The sequence below is a fragment of the Lathamus discolor genome, chromosome 3 (genome assembly GCF_037157495.1).
Source record: "Lathamus discolor isolate bLatDis1 chromosome 3, bLatDis1.hap1, whole genome shotgun sequence".
Classification (NCBI taxonomy): Eukaryota; Metazoa; Chordata; class Aves; order Psittaciformes; family Psittacidae; genus Lathamus; species Lathamus discolor.
In genome coordinates this window covers 16,601,064-16,621,170 of record NC_088886.1, presented here as the reverse complement: position 1 = coordinate 16,621,170, position 20,107 = coordinate 16,601,064, and the positions used below count along the sequence as shown (strand labels likewise).

At 37.6% G+C, this 20,107-nt stretch overlaps 1 protein-coding gene across 3 annotated transcripts in view; it reads right to left on the bottom strand.

Moving 5' to 3' along the window:
- The window catches only part of PRKACB (protein kinase cAMP-activated catalytic subunit beta), a 74,325-nt gene that overhangs the window by 27,471 nt on the left and 26,747 nt on the right, over window positions 1-20,107 (bottom strand). The window contains exon 1 of one of the 3 annotated variants that reach the window (XM_065673700.1): window positions 8,893-9,100. The exons of 1 other annotated variant lie outside the window; for it this stretch is intronic. In XM_065673700.1, the coding sequence (XP_065529772.1) occupies window positions 8,893-9,079 (187 nt within the window). In that variant the 5' untranslated portion in view covers window positions 9,080-9,100. Of the gene's footprint in view, window positions 1-5,317; window positions 5,340-8,892; window positions 9,101-20,107 lie in introns of those variants that run through there. One more of the 3 variants, XM_065673701.1, reaches the window with a different exon arrangement.

Genomic DNA, 20,107 nt, shown 5'->3' with positions numbered 1-20,107 from the left:
GTCCTATCCTTCCACAGCCACTCGCTCCTGCCACTCTATCATGACCTTCCTTGAAAGAGCAAAAGCATCCTCGTGGCTGACTGCCAAGACAGGTCAGGGAATTAGGCCAGATTAAAAAGTAATGGACAGAAGGCAGGGCAGGCCATGGGAAGCTAATTTTAATCCAGAGCAACTCGCAGTTCTTTCCATCACAGGAAAGCTTCTCCTGGGGTGAAGGAAGGGAAATGTGGGGTGGAAATGGACAAATATGTGGGGCAGGAGAACCGCTCATTTTCTGAAGGAGTACCAGTTTGTGCTAGTGTAATGTGACCATGAAGTGTGGCAGTGCCTACTACTGAACAGGCTTCTGATACACAATTCTAATTTTAAATTATTTTCAATTATTAGATAAGTTAATGCTATTAACCTGAAATTTCAAATTAATAAATCGTAAGTTTAATACAATTACTTTCAATGCAGTACTTAACACTTCCTACATATAAAATTAGTTCATAGAGAAAAGGTTATGTGAAGAAATCTTAACACATAGAACTCTCAATTATCAGACGCTGATGTGCTTTGTGAGCAATAAGATATTAAGTTTCACCTGTGCAGTACCACCTACTGTAGCTGTAGCTAAACTTTACCCACCGTAATCTAAAATGCTGCAACTACCACCGGACCTATAGCATAAAAAGACCACCTTTGTTGTGTGAAATGTAACAGGTATTACTTTACAAAGAAAATAGAAAACTTGGCGAGAATTGTGAGAATTCAAACACCTCATGTTTCTACAGCGCATATATTTCCATGGTTACCATGTGCGAAAAAAATCCCCAATACATTTTAAGAATGAGTTCCAAGAACAAGATTTTCAAAGGTACTACTATAAAATATCTTGTAAACATATCACATTCTTGAGTAAATCTTCTTAGCCAATTCAAGTAGTTAAATACTAATAGACATAATAATCAATTTTTCCTCTTACCATCAAAACTACATACCAAGCACAACATTTATGGCACCTCCTGCAGTTTTCCTCCAGGTAAGCTGTCTGCCCCTCAATGCTGTTTAAGATCCTGTCTAAGTGGCTAACACCAACTTTCCCCTCTGTATTAGTGCTCCACCTTCCCTCTTTGTAAAAGTTCAGTGACTAAAACGGCTAACATATTACTAGGCAGCTATCACTGGAAGTATGTTTTATAGTTAGATTATTAGAAACTGTAAGCAGGTAGTTGATCTGATCCGCATATTGATTAATAAATCACCTGAAGCAGGCAATGCCTCTCATAATACTAGATACACACTCATGGACAAATACCCTTTTCTTTAGAAGCAATCCAAGTTTTACTGAACTCTTTTCTTCCTTATAGTCCAAATTAACCAATTGTAAGGGCTGTTGACTGCATGGATGGACTTTACAAGTGACTTGAAAAGGGCAACTCTTGTTCTGCTTTTTGTTTTTTCAAGTATTTCATACAAGGCATCAAAATACTTGTAGATACTCCAGTCTTGGTTCAACTGCACTCATGTCTAAGTCTGCTTCCCACAAATGCCACCTCATCCCAGGTCTTGCAATAACAAAACGACACAGATTTTCATACACATGCACTGGGATCAGTAGGACACATCTTCACAGCTGTCAGGGTAAATCAGCAAAATAGCTCGTAATTCATTGCCAGATTTGAGCTTCTGACACATCGCCATGCTGATGTATCTCCCACGGAACGGGCTTTCCATATTTACAGGAAAGGATTGCCTGCAGTAACTAGCCAAGCAGAAGTTCATTTATAACCTTAAATAGCAGAGAGGGTGACTTCCTGAATAAGGAAGTCTCATATAAACAAACACACTTCACAGTTCAACACACTGAGTGAACAACAAATTTGTTTGCCTCAGGATCAGGGCAAGCAATAGGTAGGTGAGAGTGTTTACTATATATTCTTATAAAGAATGGGACTTTAGAGAAAAACTGGTTGAAGTCAGTGCTAATTTGGATAAAAGGCAGGCATGAAACTTGCAAAGAACGGAGCTGCAAATCCAGACAAAAAAAACCCCAAACCCTAAGCCACATGCATTCATGATGGGCTGGAGTATCTGCCAGCAACTCGAATGAATAAAGGAAAACACCAAAAACATTATTCAAGTTACAGAACAGCCCATAGGAACCTCAATAATTAAAGCTGAGAAACTCCTGTTGTGAACTTTGGCCTGCAACAGCAATACCAGCAGCAACTCTTAGAGGAACCAGCAACAAATAATTATCTAAACAATTTGAGATGCAAACTAAAAACAAAGATGAAAATTATTCTTGTAACAAAATATCCATCAGAACTGTAACAACTGGGAGTAAATTAAGTCACAATTCAAGAAATACAAAACTGAAACACACCAAACACCCTTTGCTTTAGAAGAAACCTTCATTTTATTAAACTGTTTGCTTAGACCCCAAACAGAACACCCTGAGGGACTATTCACTGTATAAATGCTATTTAAGAACTACATGAACACAACTCTTGCGTTGCCCTTTCTTTTTTTCCAAAATTCTGTACAAAAATCAGAACAAAGCACGAACCCAGATCAACACCAAAGAAATTATCCTAGTTCCACTGTCAGAGTCGCATGTATGAAGATATGGCACCTGGAAATTCCATGGCATCCTTCCATTTTCTGCAGTCTTTTCAGCAGTAGGAATATAATTAGTTGCTACTTCTTGTCCTTCTCCCTTAAAGGATGTTCCCGATGTATGTAACTATGTATGCTGCCTCCCTTCACCCTCACTCCTGAACCACTCCTATTCTCCAGCGCAGACAAAGCTGGACAATAATTCAGCAGAGTCTGTCAGCACTGCTCACCCTATTTCCTCATAATTCTCCGTCTGTCTCCACACACATTTAGTAACTACTGTATTATGAGCGTAAATGTCTACACCATCAACTACCTCTATCTACAGTATTTGAAAGTACTGGCCCAAGCATGTACTTTGTGATACTTGAGATCATTAAGCCTATTCCTAGTGAAACAGAAGATCTAGCAGAGTAGCACCTTTCAGAACTAGGAGCTGGGGCTATGGAAGTTACAATTTTATCTGTTCAAGAATGTTCTGCCATTCAAAACAAAGCCCCAAAACCAAACAAATAGAAAAAGAGTTTTTCCAGAAAAACAATCATATAAAGTGAAGCTCTCCAGGATGGGGATGCAAAGAGGGGAGAAGTAAACCAATTGTACCTGCAATTGAACAAAATCTTGGCAGTCTCTCACAAGAGGAGGATCTGATTTTATTCACTGATGGGGCAAAGTGATACTGCTGAAGACCACAACAAAAGTGCACTGAAGGGCAGAAGTTGTTTACACGGGGAAATGTTTACAGCAATGACAATCTAATCCTCACTTGACAAAGCAGGATTTTGTCACATTCCCCTTGTCAAAATTAGACTTCTCATTTATAGACCTTTTTGACTGGGAGCTGACACTTCGTAGAAGTTGCAGCTATTTCTTTCTATTTTTAATGGAACTGGGAGCCTGGCTGTCAAGATGAATGAAATCTACAGATGCAAATTGCAGAATAAAGCCCCAGGGGAAAAAAAAAAACCAACAAAACCAACCCCGCCACCTCCTAGGAAAAAAAAAATAAAAATAATTAATCAATAAAACACCTTTAACCTCTTTTTCACCTCATTCATAAAGAAATTTTTTCCCTTAAGATGACTCAATCACACCAGCATACACCCCAAAATACCCCAACACCCAAGCAGCAAAATTCAAAATTCATAGAGCTGATTTCCACAAACCTTAATTCCTGAGAAAGCTACAACCTAACAGTAAGAGAAACAGAGAAAAGGGTGATGGAAAACCCAGCCTGGTAACTGGTGAAAAGCACAGACTTTCTGACCCAACGAGAGACCTCTCCGTCAATGGACAAAGGCGGCAGTGTGCTGTAGGGAAGCGCAGCAAGGCTGTAGTTTTCAGCTTCACTTCCAGAGAGGCTGTGCAGGGGCAGGTGTCGGTGGGGAGGTCCAGCTGCTGTGTACACCAGCTCCCCACCGGCATCCTGCCTGCCAGCATCCCCACAGTGCTGCAGGGAGCACACAGCGGAAGCCAGGCCACCTCCTTCAGGGACAGACCGCATTAAGGTTTACTTGAACAGCCACAGCGCTGCAACCTAGATCTCCATAAGGTACATACAAAGTTCTGAAACCTTGTTTTATAACTGTACCAGTTCTGGTATCTGTCTGTTGTACTTTGTACACCAAGGAAACCATAGCCACACTTTCTAATTGCAGAGAAGATGACCTCAACACATTTGTATGATGTAAATATATGTATAAGCTATATATATATGAGATATTAGATAAGGCAGTGGGATGGCTCCTCCCACCCTTTTATCTCATACCATGTACTAAAGTGAAACCTTTGTAAAAATGGTCCTTTAAATTCACAGAATAAAGCAAAACCACACAAACCCCATATAGATGATTAACTGTTTATTCTTTTCAAGCAATCTCTAACCATCTCAACTCATCTTCCAAAGCTCCATACTATCTGCTTGAAACAAAAAAAAAGCAGCATTTCAGGAACAAACGTATTAGAGCTTCTTGCAAACAATTTCAATTCATAGCTGTTTCCAAGGAAATAAATGTGCAGAGTTCATATATTTAGATACAACTTTCAATAATATTCCAAGAAAGACTATATTACTTCGTAATTCCATTAAAATCAAAGTACCTTGTAATAAGTAGTCACAATGGCTTTGGAAAGCAAATACCTGCCTTTAAGTTTACTAGATCTATTATAGTATCTCATTTCAAATGAGAATCCCCTCCCCTACTTCCATGAATGACCTCAACTATTCTGCTATCCCATCATTTAGAAAGAATAAAAACCATGGAAGAATAGGCTGCTTCAGATGAAAATCAACGAATGCCAATTCAGAATTTTCAGGTGACAATTATAATAATTTCAGAAGGCTTTGTATTAATTTACATAAAATAATTATGAGTGGCACAGAGAATTAACTGAACCGATATGTGTATCATTCAATTATTAAATTTTCCAAATCAGATTGTGCCTTAATGATTTGTAACAGTTATTTCTAAAAGAAATATTTAAAATAAAATTTCAAATACTAAGTACCGGTTATGCAAAGCAAAATATTTAATAAAGCCTGCAATACTTTACGACTAATAATTTTTTAACAGAAACCCACAGTGAGCCGATGACAAAAACAAAGAGATCAGTAGTCAATGCAGCTATGCAGACAAGAAAGAGAAACCTAGTAGATTTTTCCTGTGAAGACTGAACAAAAAAAATCATGATAAAGGAAACAAAAAAGACTTACCATTCATGTTGAAAAGACAGCTTTCAGAAACATATTGCTCCTAATATTAATCCAACGGCTGATGAAGTGTTTTAATCTCTACCAAATCAGTGCTCCGATATCTAAACACACTTACACAGTAACTGGAAAGAGAGAGCACATAGAATCCAGAGAGCTGTTCTTCCCTATGAGCTCCTTGCGATGCAAAAAAAAAAAACCAACTATGAAGCACAAGATACCAGTAGTAAACCAAAAATCAATATTCAGAACACAGGGATTTAGTTTTGCTTATTAAACTACTACTGTTCTGACCAACGCTACCTATTCATGTCTAAAGCAACGCAAAATGGCAGGGGGAAAAAAAAGCATGCAAACACCAGGAGGTTTTAAGATGTTCTCAATTATATCAAGCACTGGTTGTTTCCATGGCAACCTTAGACCAGAATTATCTGTTGACTTGTACCCAAGTAGCAGTTATTCTAAAGCCTGAATCAATTCACACAATATACTCTGTACATTATTTCATTTTTCACATATATTTTTCTCTACACACACACATGCAGATAGTAATTATTCATCTAAATCTCTGTAAGTCATTCCATGGTATTGGGAAGTATACTGCTATTATTTTGAATCAGTTCGAGACCAAATAATATTCCTTTGACTATTCATCACTATTCATCAGTTGCAATTTAGAGACTATGAAGATGACAGAAAGACACACTAATGGTGATTCTCCTGACCACCTGAGTTATGCTAGTTGATAGTGTTCTTTTATTATGCAGATTTGCAAAATATCTGTATCAGCTAAAGAGATTCACACTGATCTTACTGTCTTTACATTCAAAACCAAGCAGCCTCATTCTCCTTTCCTTTCCAATCTCAATCTTTGAGATTGAAAGAGCAACAAGCAACTAAGAAAACAGAACAAAATCAAAATGTAGGTTCCATACAGTTGTAAGCAGTTACAGTCAAGACATCTAAAATAAGAACAAAATACACCGTTCCAACGACTACCATCACAGCCCTTTCACTCTTTGGCTGTGCAGCACAACCGACCTGGTTACCAGTTCAGGCTGTACAATCACACATGCACTCAGTCAGCTTTTTAAAACACATTCCAAGGCCCACGGTGCCCTGACCCATGTCTGCCTCACTGGATTCCGAGGATTTACACAACACATTAATTTCAAGCATCAACCAAGAATCCAAAGCACATTAGAAAAACTATGTTTTACATATCAAAATAAAGAAGCAAAGACATTCTATTTCAAAATCAATCACTGAAAAAACCCTAAGACCATAGACCACATGACAAATTACTCAAACCCACAACAGCAGACAACTCAAACAAAAAGTCCACCCAGAAAAGAGCAGCTCCTTCCCCTTCACCAAACCCACAGCTTCATCAGTAACTGCTTGTAGATGGATATACATAAAACTGGACCTGTTACAGTACCTCATTACAACAGAACGGATAAATATGTTAACTTCCTTTTCAAATGGATTCTATCTGAAGCCTGAATTCTGAGAAGTCACTTTCCAAACTTTTTTCAGGTACTAAACCAGCGCTTTTGCCTCAAGTTTAAGGAGGAAATCATGCTGTCTGTTATGCAGCTTCACCCAAGACCTGACACCAGTACTTCTAAGTTGCTGTGATATGAGCCTAATAATTGAGAATATTCAAATATCCTTGCAAGTTAAACACCAGTATGTTCCTCACCAATGCTTTTTCACTGAACTTTCTGCAAAATTAATCTACTACTCAAATTCAGTGATGCAATGCAGTTCTATGACATTGAGCTCTCAGGTATAAAAGAAAAAAAACCAAACACAAAGTCCAACGCTCTGTTTTGCTTTCATTTCTCACAAATCATGTATTTTTCTGAAGATATGAGTCAACTGTAGACAGAAACACTCCCTCCACTCTACTCCTTATCTTCTCTATCACTCCTTCACCTATAGTGGTAGCGAAATGAGAATCTTGAAATGCAGACTTAGTTCATGTGCACCCGCAGTATTTTAACATTTTTAAAACAATTACAAATTGAGATTAAAGGTTCAGGATAAAGATTATGAATTTCACCCCAAAACTAAAGCTACATAATTAACTACCATTCAGCTATGAGCTCAGTAACTTTGGCCTAGAAAAACTGCACGTAACCACTGTGCCTAATTATGACTTAAAATAGCGTTCGCAGAGCAGCCATTTTCACCATGTTTATCATCAAGAGACACGACAGTCCATTTCCTCATCAAGCATGTCACACAAGGAACCCTGCCTTAACTAGAGGGAAAAAAGTAGTAGAGACTTGTACACAAACAGGTAACAATTTGTAAGTGCCAGGAGGTCAATGCCATTTTTTTCCTCATGTTCTATATACAAAAATGCTTCAGAATTATTTTTTCAAATAGCTATTTACATAAAAAAAGAAGAGCTTCTACATAAGCACAAGTATGCCTCTATTTTTACCAAGCTAAAAACATTTTGGAGAAGTGGAAGCTCAGAATTTATGCACTTCCATCATTTATCTTCCCAACAAAACTAGTCGATCCTTTCACCTCTCATTTGGGAGCCCTAGATTTAATCTATTTTAGGCCAATGCATTAACACCTTTTTGTTTCCATGTTTACTGCTTATCCTCTGAGAACAGATTCACTCCCTACTCAAATAATATTTTAAATTGCAAGCAGGGAGATGTATAAAACCAGATTTTCTTCATGGAAATACTGTGATGCTAAGCATTTCCAAATAAGGCATATTTTCCACTGAAATAATTGTGCTATCTCAAATCCATCAATGAATCTGAAATCTGGAACAAAATTATCATCCATTACCATATTGTAACATTTTAAAATGAGTATTTAACCACAGAGACAATAATTGCTTTGCAAAATAATGCATGGCTTTAAAAGAAAAATATGAAAATCAAATGTCAATTTATTTAGATTGTGATATTTTTTGAAATCTCTCACTTATTACCCAAAATGCAATCATGAAAAGTTTTAATCCATCAAAATAATACTGTAGACCGTGCGCTAATCAAGAAATTAATGATAGTCAGCACATTAAATTAGTAAATGATAGTTAAAACCAAACACAATTTAATGGTTTAATACTGGATAGAGTATACATATAGATGTATATATGCCCTAAAATAAAATGACGAATGATAAGAAGCCCTGTAACTAGAAGTTTAATCTGTGCAGCAATGCCCACCTATTAGTTTAAACACTGCAATCTTTAATGAGTTTTCTGTTTCTGCTGAACTAGCTGATTCAATTTGAAAACGAAGGAAGTAATTTAGAAATAAATATCGGGGTGGGGGCTTGCCCAAACAAGTCAACTGTGCTTTATGAGAAAAGAAGGGACAAGGGATGAATTATTCTGCCAGCCACCAGACCATGAACCAGACCCCCAGCCCCTCTGCCAGATGCAATATGTATTCTTCAAATTCATACCTTTAGGTAACGAATCACAAAATTGCCTCTGGAACGTAACACAGATCAGCGTTCATATCTGATCACAAACATGCAAGTTCTGCACTTCCTAGGCAAATGAAGAGCAAAAATCTATAAACAATTCCCCTACTTACTTGATTTGTCCCATAGGACAGCAAGCTCAGAGCAATGCTGGCTCTCATTTTCCAGAGCCGCTCTCTGTTCATGTGCACCACTCTTTGAATGCCTATGGAAAAGGCGATTAGCAAAACCTTCCAGCCTCTGCAGCGCTGTGGCCGTCCCTGTGCACTGGTTACAAGGTACCTCCTTCTGAGCTGCCATCTATACACACCAGCAACTTTTACAAAAGCAAAAGAGGAAATATCTAAAGGGAGCTGGACAAGCCAGAGCCACTCAGAGCTACGCATGTGTCAAGCTTCCTGTATGCAGTGTTTTCTAACCACTACTCTCTTCTACTTCCTGTTAAGAAAAACTCTATAATATACTGGCTTATACTGCTCAAAGTCTCTTTTTATGTCAGCCAAAGAGTGGGTTTGTTTTGTTTGTTTTTAAATGTGTAATAATCGCTACAGCATGTGTTCTCACAGCTTTTTAATACCTAATATTTTATATTTAAATACACATTTTATGTTATAATACTACAAACAACTTGTTCAGAAGTAAAGATCAAAAGGTAGATCTATTTTTTTTTTAATTTACCACAACCATGCGTGAACAAAAGTGACTGTTCCGCAGTTCTTCCCCTGTTATTAAGATGGAGTACTACCATCATCACAGCAAACATAACCAGTTGTAATCTAATCATTGGTAATCTCATGTTTTCAACTAAACAACTTTTTAAGTAAGGAGTTTACTTGCACAAGCTACTGAACAAGCTATTATTTATTATGGGGGAAAGGGAAAAATATTATTTTTCTCCTTTGAAAAGAATCAGACTGAAGAAGTTGAATTCTAACGTTCATATAAACACAACTGCATTATACTTATCCAAACTGGATTCTGTTTACTCTAGGAATGAACCAAACGCTTTTAATTTTTTCAAGAATAAAGCACCAGAACAAGCAGCACAGGCAGATCCTTATCTAGCAGCATGCTCACTCTTCCAGCCTCAAAGGCCACTGGAAGGAGAGTCACAAAGTCTCGGTCACCAGCTCCTGACATTGCTTATGTAAAAGCTCTGCATGCTGGTATTGCGTAACAAAGTTTTTCGTTCAAAATAAATTTGAGTATTTTCAACTGTACAGTAAGTCTATAAAGCATCATTTTTTATGGTACAAACCATAGGGAAATAAATTGAAAGCTGTATTTAACATTAAATTACATTAACTTGCAAACTATGTAAATTTTGCATGCTTACAATGGGCAATACGAAATATTCATTTTGTGAAAATGGAAACACATACATTAGGCAGGTTTCCCAGTGTACCCTCTGCACATGTAAAATGCAGCTTCTTAAAAATTTAGGCTACTCTTAAGAAAGACTGAAATAACTTTCCTACAATCTGTCTCCTGCCTTACAGTCAACACGTGTTAAAGACATACCTCTTAGTTTTTACCATCATACTTCTCACTGAATAGTTTTCAAATGTCAGCAGATATCCATCCGTGGACATTATGTAACTATTTCATAACAGCTCTGTGCTTCAGAAAAAAAACCATGATGAGAAACTGCCTGCGATAATGATAAAACAATAAAAATGCCGTTGGACAGACTTTATAGATTTGGCTACATTCCTCCTAAAAGGCACTTCTTAACTTCCTGGTACCAGCCTCTGTCAACACAACAGCTTAAATTTCTAGAGACTATACAAAAAGCAAAGGAACGCCCTTTGCTTTCAGGCTCCAGATACACTTGAAAACGTATTTTCCTTCTACAGAACCTGTTCAAAATTTGGAACCAACTGTCCAAATGCTTACAATTTACACACCAGTTTGTAAATCTAGAAGAGAACCTGCTATCTGTTTGGTGACCAGGCTGTTCTCCCCAGTCAGGATCAGGCGCTGCAACCTTCCCTGGATGACAGCCCATTACAAGTCCTTCTCCACCTTTCACTTTCCAGCTTCTCACCTGTTTTGTTGCCAGATCAATGCTGACTTCCATGACATCCCATCAGTTCAAGACTGCTTGAAGAAACAAGAGCTGGTGAAAACTATGGGGATCTGTTTGCCTTATCAGGGGTTACAAATAACCAGAGGGGATAAGTTATGTGCCATATACAACCAAATATTTAATGGCGAAGTAATGCTATGCTGCTGCCTGTCATACAGCAGGATAAGATACACTTTGACAATAACAAGATACTTATTTCTCTGCCTGGTGAACTTTCTGGCACTGGAAGAGGCCCTGTGGTATTGTACAGCCATGTTCCCCTGTAGCGCACTGCAAGTCCCTGGGCTTATGATTTTCTCTGACCTTGGCTGTTTTCTCCAGTAAATAAATGCACCTGGAATGATGGTGTGCTCATCTTTTCTCTCTCCTCTACTGCAGTTCTGAGCCTTTACACTCCTGCCACCTTATCTTTCACACAAGTCTCCAACTAAACCATTTTGTTTCCCTGATGTGAAAGAGGGCAATTTCCAAAATTCACATTGTTTCACATTACGTAAGAGTCTGCCAACCCTCTACAGTCAATGTAGAGGTGTGGCAACAGAGACCAACTCTGCCCACCAAAACTCAGAGCTCTGAATGCATCCAACTAACCTGGATGCTTGAGTTAGGTGCCAAAAATAGGAAGCAGAAACATCCGTCCCCTGAGATCACAAGAGTGAACTGGTTAAAGCAAAAACAGGTTACCAAAAAGGGATTGTTCAAAGGTATCCTAAGAAAAAAAAAACCTGCATTTGACAGAATTTTACAAACTACTGGCAGTGAACACTCTACATGCAAAACATGAGAAGAAAGTACTGGTCATATTTTTACACAGATAGCAATACACCCTCCTAACGTAGATTTCTGGCATTGATTGGCATTGCCCAATGATAATACACAATACTACCAAGCTGACTTTCTGTGAGGCCCACATCTCTTCAGAAGAAGTTAATGGTTTTCAAACGTGGAACCTTCCATTTCCTTCTAATTAATCTTTCATCTTATTAACAAGCTCCCAAATCTGTGTGACGTTAATTTATCCACACTAAATATCTTATGTCAAATACAAAGCACAGAATCACAGAATCACAGAATCCCAAGGGTTGGAAGGGACCTAAAAAGATCATCTAGTCCAACCCCCCTGCAAGAGCAGGGTAACCTACAGTACATCACACAGGAACTTGTCCAGGCGGGCCTTGAATATCTCCAGTGTAGGAGACTCCACAACCCCCCTGGGCAACCTGTTCCAGTGCTCTGTCACTCTTACAGTAAAGAAGTTCTTCCTGATGTTAACGTGGAACTTCCTATGCTCCAGTTTACACCCATTGCCCCTTGTCCTATCACTGGATATCACTGAAAAAAGCCTAGCTCCATCATCCTGACACCTACCCTTCACATATTTGTAAACATTGATGAGGTCACCCCTCAGTCTCCTCTTCTCCAAGCTAAAGAGACCCAGCTCCCTCAGCCTCTCCTCATAAGGGAGATGTTCCACTCCCTTCATCATCTTTGTGGCTCTGCGCTGGACTCCTTCAAGCAATTCCCTGTCCTTCTTGAACAGAGGGGCCCAGAACTGGACGCAATATTCCAGATGCGGCCTCACCAAGGCTGAGTAGAGGGGGAGGAGAACCTCTCTTGACCTACTAACCACTCCCTTTCTAATGCACCCTAAGATGCCATTTGCCTTCTTGGCCACAAGAGCACATTGCTGGCTCATGGTCATCCTCCTATCCACCAGGACCCCCAGGTCCCTTTCCTGTTCACTACTTTCCAGCAGGTCAACCCCCAACCTGTACTGGTACATGGGGTTGAATCCACAAGGTCTGACATAGTATTTTACCACCTAAAAGCTTATCAAAGGCAAAATTCTGTGTTCTGCTTGTCTTAGGATTTCTACTTGCTAGCCAGTATTGCTTTTCCTCAGAACAGTTTGTAAACCTTTAAATACAATTAAACGCTTATACAGACATGCGCGAGCACTCTTGAGGTTATCCTACTCATGCTCTAAGCTGGAAGAAGAACCTGAGCCAGGTTTGATGTAAAGCTGTGCAGTGCTTGTGGCTAAGCTCTTATTCCCTCCCAAAAGAGCAAAAGTTGGTTGTATTCTAGCCAGACCACGAACATCCGTATGTTCTACCCACCCAATGCTATAAAAGTCAGATCAGGTGTATGTCAACCTCTGTGCACAGGTACGAGCCATTTAATACCAGGCCTTATCAGGATGCATTTAACTTTCACCCTAATTTTTACTCTACAGTCTCTGTGGCCTAGGAAACCTTTCTGTTACCAAAAAAAAAAAAAAAAAAAAAAGACTTACTTCAGGTCAGTTATTTAAAAAACAATTAATGTTTGAAGAAATTAAGACTAGCCAGTTGCCATCTAAGTCTCCTACTAGTTTCTACAGCTGGACTGTGCTGAAAATCCCCCTGGGCAGCTCAGAATGCTGGGGCTTGGTGCCGGTGCTGTGATACCCTTTGCCTGCAGAGCTCCATCTCTTCCAATGCACTCCCAAACACACTCTGCTCAAACCAGCTAGACACACAATTTAAGGGAAGAGTTACACAGAAAAATGTAAGAGAGAGTTGCTTCAATGTTTCTAACCAGTTTCTAAAATTCTCCTCTGCAAGAGATAGCAAAGTTCCAACTTCTCCCTGCAGCCAAAGTCCACACTGAAGTGTGAAGAATTTCCTCTACGCAGAAATTTATTTTCACTAAATTCTAGCCACTACATCTTGGCAATACTTTAGAACACACTAAAAACCTCAGACCATGAGTAAGAGATTCAGCTATGAATGCGAACACTGTATGTGTAAGTTACAGCATTTTGATAAATAATAGTTCAGTAAAAATATTTAAGGTAACCTTCCAAAAAATTATAAAAAAAGGGGCTAACACTGTGGTCCTCTAACCTGATACAGGCAACAAAACCATTTATACTTTTCCTGACAGCCAACCCATAATCCTGTGCACATGTCCCAGTGGCTCATGCCTCATGTGTGTCTCTCAACCATAGGTAACAACATACAGCACTATAACCCAGACACAGACTCTTTCAGCTTCTTGCTCAGGAAGAATCAGGATAATGTAGCTACATGAACAATTTATTTTAATCTCTGCTAGAACATAATTTCTCAAATCCTAAGAAGCAATTCTTCCCAACCAGTCAAGCCTTAAAAATTAAGGATTAAGAAAGAAAGCACCATCCTTTCCTCAAAGAATTGAGATGATTGAGTAACAGCATTATTTGTACACTCCTGCTTTAATTAAATACAGAAAAATGCACATATTATCATACTAAAATATATAAAATGTTTCCCAAGTAAAGTTACCATGGAATTCCTGAATTTTAAAGACGTACAAAATAGAAAAACATTTAAAAAATACAGCACACCTATATACCTTTGAAATGTATTTACTTTATGCCTAGGATCTAATGCCATACCTCTCAGTTTCACACACAGAACTGAAATTTCCTCATGCTCTATCAAAACTGGGAGTGTCCTCTCCAGTGTTTGATGAAGGTTAACCATGAACATCTTGCAATCAAAAACATGTAGGAGTTTTAAACACGATTAACTTTACTCTTTGACAGGACCTTGGAAAATGGATCCATGACACAAAACAAATTTCAGACCACCTACAGCTAACTAAAACTTAGGTCTTAATTCCAAACCTTGAAATCCAGTATTTCCTGGTTACCTATGAAGTCAAGTCTCCCTCTGCCTGTTTATGTGTGTTCTACTTCTCTTTAATGGGTAAATAAAATATTCTTTTTTTATCTTCTTATTTTAAATATTTAAAATAAATATTTCTCCTTTTCAGCACTGGCCTCCATCCACAAGCAAAAAAAAAGACACACTGTGACATCTTCTACATACTCATTTTGTTTGTAATCTACAGAAAAAATAACTCACAGAAACCTTATAAATGAATAATAAGTTCATTTATTTGTCCTTTATTATTACATTAATTTATTTGTTCTTTATTATTACAAATAATAAAGAACTTTTTTCTAGAGAAAAAGAAAGTTTATTTGCTTTAAAAATTGATGGCTTGATAAAGCACATCTCCTCCCTTATGCATCAGTTATCTCAAGAATGGAAGTCCAGCTTTAGCATTTATTATTTATTACAAAAGGAGTGAACAATTATTTGACACAAACTGTCAGTGACAATTCCTATGTTTCTAAGAGCTTGAGGATGTTGCTGAATTTGGCAGGTCTCTGACTGACCAATAAAATATTTCTAAGTTGAAAGATGCAGCCAACACAATTTAATATGATATTGTCTGATTTTAATTAGAAAATATAAGCATTTATAAACATTCATAATGACATCTAAAATTTGTTAAATAAGATATACTAAAGAACCTAAGGCATTCTGTGCTATAAGCTTGAGGATATACATGTATTTTTCTACTTATACAAATCTTGAGAGAAAAGGATATAAACCAAAATATATAGATAGTCATTTCATAACTAAAAAAAGAGAACATTTTCATCAGAAATTATGTAAACACAGTCCATTCTGAGTCTTGCCAGGCATGCATATTTCAGAAAGAATTATGGGTAGAAATAGAGGCAGAAAAAGGATTCTTGAAAAAGCAGATGTATTTTGATTTTCACTCCACATCCAGAACTATACCACTAGCTTGTATTTCTTTTTAAACATACGGAAGGAAAAGCAGTATTTGTTAGTATCTCAGAAATTTAATGGCTTTCCATTTTGAAACAAAAGATTTTTCAAAATGTGTATTAGGGAAATAAACACAATTGGGAACCTCACTGTTTAAAAAAAACACAAGCAAGTAAACCCTTGCAGTCTTAGTGCAGCTCTACGTGAACATTTTTTTCTATGAAGGTTAACCCTTACTAGAGAGCCCCTCTGAGATCGGTGCTAAGGCTGGGACTGCAGCACTTCTATAAATAGGACAGCCAAGAGGAAGTTGTTGCTATGGAAATGCTGGTCATGTTTCTATTTTGATTCAGTAGAGCTCTACTGGCATCTACTGTACACAAGCTTAATTGCAGCAGATGTCTAATACTTTCATCTCTCATTAGGAAGCATAAATGAAGGATCACATGGTCCAACAGCACAGCTTATTCTTTATCCATGATGACAGGAAAGGAATTAAAAAGTAACTGAGAACTTGGGGAGGGGGGAGAGGGGAAGTCAAATTCAGCATCTGATTTTTCATATGCAAGTAAAATCTCTCAGTCTTTCCATCATTTTTTGTGTTAAAATTTGACAAATTCATCCTCAAAGATGTGATTTTCCACATACACCATAGCAGCAAGTTTCCTCATTTCTATCAACACGTTATCAATTATTTTGAAGTCAGATACCCTTTAGTCATAGTCCCCCATCTAGTGTTAACAAGGGCACAGAGAACTCTTTCATTGCAAACCAAATCTTCCACAAAACTCTTCAACTCCCCAAAGAGAACGGGATTTCTCTCCTTTCTAACACAGCTCCTTCCTCTTTGCTTTTTTAACAGCTCCCTTGAAGATGATGTGCTCACTGGTGCTTATGATCTGGACTGACTGACACATTGCAAGAGAGAGGTTTGCAAAACACGAATAAAAATTACACAATCATTCCATAATAAAACCAAAGTTTAGCGAAGATCCATCCTGGAAATAGCTGCTTTCATGTAAGCACAAGAAACTTTCTGAAGGTACTTGCAGAAATCTGTTTGGTCCGTGCCCTTCCAGATCATATGCTACTCAAATAACTCTCTATAACTACTTCCTAGCACAATTTAAGATAGTTCTACATGTAACCAGAAGTTCTGTACAAACCTTGTTAGGTTCCAGCAAAAGAGAAAGTACCCCAAGACCTACACAAGTAGTTTTTGTTATACTTGCATAAAACAGTTGTCTGGCAAGACTACGTAAGGTGCTCTTGCTTTTGGAAAACATGAGATCTATTAAAAACAGGTACATGTATGGACTTACCTAAATTAAAATCCAAGATGAAATTCAGAAGAAATTTAGCATATGACCTCAGTTTTTTTCAGAGGGACAGTTACCAACAGCAGACAAAAGGTTTTGTCTACTTAATGTGCATCAAAGTAATTTCTACTGTTGACTAGTAATAGGTTCATTTTGCTCAGTATCTAACCGTGTTAAACGAGACATTACCTGCTTGGATTCTGGCCGATCTCCCATCAGAATAATGATACTGAAGACCTGGGTCTCACAAAAACGGTAAAGGCCCCTTCAGGTAAGCAGCTGCTGTGAAGGGCATCATGGCTACAGAAACCTCTGGCAGACAAGCTTTACTTTTCCTAAAATCTGCTGGTTTGGTCTACCCTTCCTTGTTTTAGCCACTTAGCTGTATTAAGGAACTGCCCCATAAAGGGCACATTTATGTTTGAAAAACCCTGCCCAGGGCAAATCGAGTGTCACTTGTCCCAAGTCCTGAGTACCTCCCATAATGAATGATGATTAAACCTGAATAATCTGCAGTCACATTTAGAGCTAATTCTTGATATGGGATAATGGGAGGAAGTAAGAGAAAGGACAGTAGTAAAATGCTCACCAAAACTAAAGTCTTGTAGATAAAAATCTTTACTATATTAGTAGCTACACTCTAGCATCAGATTCTGTATCGTACAGAGAAAGAACAGAATGATAAATACTAGAGTAACTAGAATCACCTTACTACCCCTTCTAGGAAGCCTGTCTGCATTTTAAATGACCAGAGGAACAAAACGAAACAACTGACTCCACTTTGGGCTAAATATTTTAAATTCATACATTTGGTTCTCTCCAATTATATGGCATTTAGGCAATAATTAGGAAAATACCCAAATAAGAAAGCAAACCCAAAGTTAATTCATTGGACAGGATAGCACTTTTTCATAGAATTAAAGTTTAGAGAGTGCAAATACAGTAATGGCTTTCAAAGTATGGTCTGAAGCACAAAAGATCTGTTCATGTAATGTGGAGATGTGCATGTGTCTACCTGTGTTAGGAACAGATCCTGTATTCCTGTGCCCTGCTGCCAGACTACAGACTGTCCTGGTCCCTCCACTCCTATCAGCCTGCTCAGTTTCAGATATTCTACAAAACAGTGGAAAGACAGAATTAGTGTAGATTTAGTACTATCTCCCACGGCAGACAGAGTGGAAAATCAGCACTAAATCCCTGAAAAGTAGAGCGGATGCTGCCAGTCCCCAAAACAAGAGACTATAGAACGTGTAAGAGGGTATTTCAAAGTTCGTCAAATGCTCCTAATACACATTGTGCTAAGCAAGCAATATCCCAGTTACAGGAACTTGCATGAATACAGAGGCATCAGAAGTACACTCCAGATCACACAATTCCTCTACATACTGAAGATGATGACACTGGGTTTACAAAATTTGTTAGTCTATACTTAAACTGAGTGACAAATGCCACCTACTGGTTTACCACTGAAGTGTGAGGTATGAGAACTGTAATATTCAACAGTAAGTTTTAAAAGTACTCATATAAAGACAATTAAAGATCTTAAATACTTTTAGAGGGAAAATAATTCACACCCCAACTTTCTAATTACTGGTTATTTTTCTGAATGAGGTAGCAGTGAAGTGCACAGATCTTACTTTTTTGCCTATATGTGATGGGGTTTAATTTATAAAGTATAATTTACATCTAATTTCTTTCATATAAAGTGAATTTATTTATTAGTAGTATGGATACACTCTTAAGTAGAATTTTCATTTGGATATAATAGAAACTTACCAGGTTAAAAAAAATACTTAAAAATTTCTCTTCTGCTATTTATGAAATGTCTTTTCCAGCTACTGGTAAGCAAACAGGCACTTTACTTCCCAGCCTATAGTATCCTTTGGCATTCTCCAGTATTACTTTATACTAAAAGCCAAAACAACTAAAGCTGAGATGGCTATCTTCAAACTGACAAAACTTTGGACTGCAAGATACAATTGCCAGTAGGCATCTTACAAAAAATGAGAGAAATATATGACCAAAAATATGTTTTATTTATTCTAGTATTTCTTTAAAGCACAGGAAAGCACAAAGCACTTTCCAGGATAGAAACACTACAAGATTAAATGCATAACTGGTTCTTTTTTCTTTCTTTTTCTTAATGTAAAATTGCCAAGATGCTATTTCACTTGATATTTGTTATTACGATTTTAAGAATAGTAATTAAGAAACCAGAAACCAAAATTCTGAAAGGTGTTATCTTAATCTATTCAAACAGAACCCTGAAGAAAAGCTTTACAAGCAAATATGTATAAAATACACCATTACTTGTAGTTCTGTGACAAAAAAACAAAATCTAACAATTCACACGGCATGTCAGCTCCACATGCAGTATGAACGACACCAGAGAAAAGATGCAATACCTTAATACTGTATCCTCCAGCAGCCCCAACCTTGCAATTGCATTTTCACTCTCAAAGCAAAATGATCAAAGACTGTATTTTAAATAAGATCAAAAGAAACTAGTGATGCCCGTTGCCAGCTTACAGAGAGTAAGTTACAAGCTGTGTTGAACACACAATTTTTGCTTATTTTTAGTGTAAAATCAGTGCTTGACAAGACATTACATCTTTACTCCAAGATGTTCAACAGTTCTGAATTGTTTAAAAATTACTGATTTTCTTTCTAATAAGCAGGTTCTCATTATGCTGGCTAGCTCTATTATAGTTCACTTTAGCATAGAATCATAGAACAGTTAGGGTTGGAAAGGACCTGAAGATCATCTAGTTCCAACCCCCCTGCCATGGGCAGGGACACCTCACACTAAACCATCTCACCCAAGGCTTTGCCCAACCTGGCTTTGAACACTGCCAGGAATTCAGTGTGCATCTGGGGAGGACCTGTAGTGGCAGAAGTCTAAAAGATGTAGCTTATTTTTTGGAAAACATTTCTATCGTTTAATTTATATGAATTGTAATATACGACAGCAGACCAAAGCAGACAGCATAAAGAATGAACTTTTCCACAGTTCAACAGTGTTTATTTTTTAAGTGTAATATAAACTAAATCTTGAAATTATTTTTTAATTAGAAACAAGAACATCCCTCAGTTGCAATTGTATTTACCTTTAATTTGCTTTAAAGAGAAATAGGAACAAACAAAAATTAAAAATGTATTCTGAAAATCACTGTATTTCATACTATGAAATACCACCAATAGCACAGAAGGTCACCTCAAAGCACTGACAATCAACCCTGTCTTCTCTTAAACAAGGATACTGCAAGACTTTCTGTACCACTGTCATACAAAGAATTCCCCAAACTTG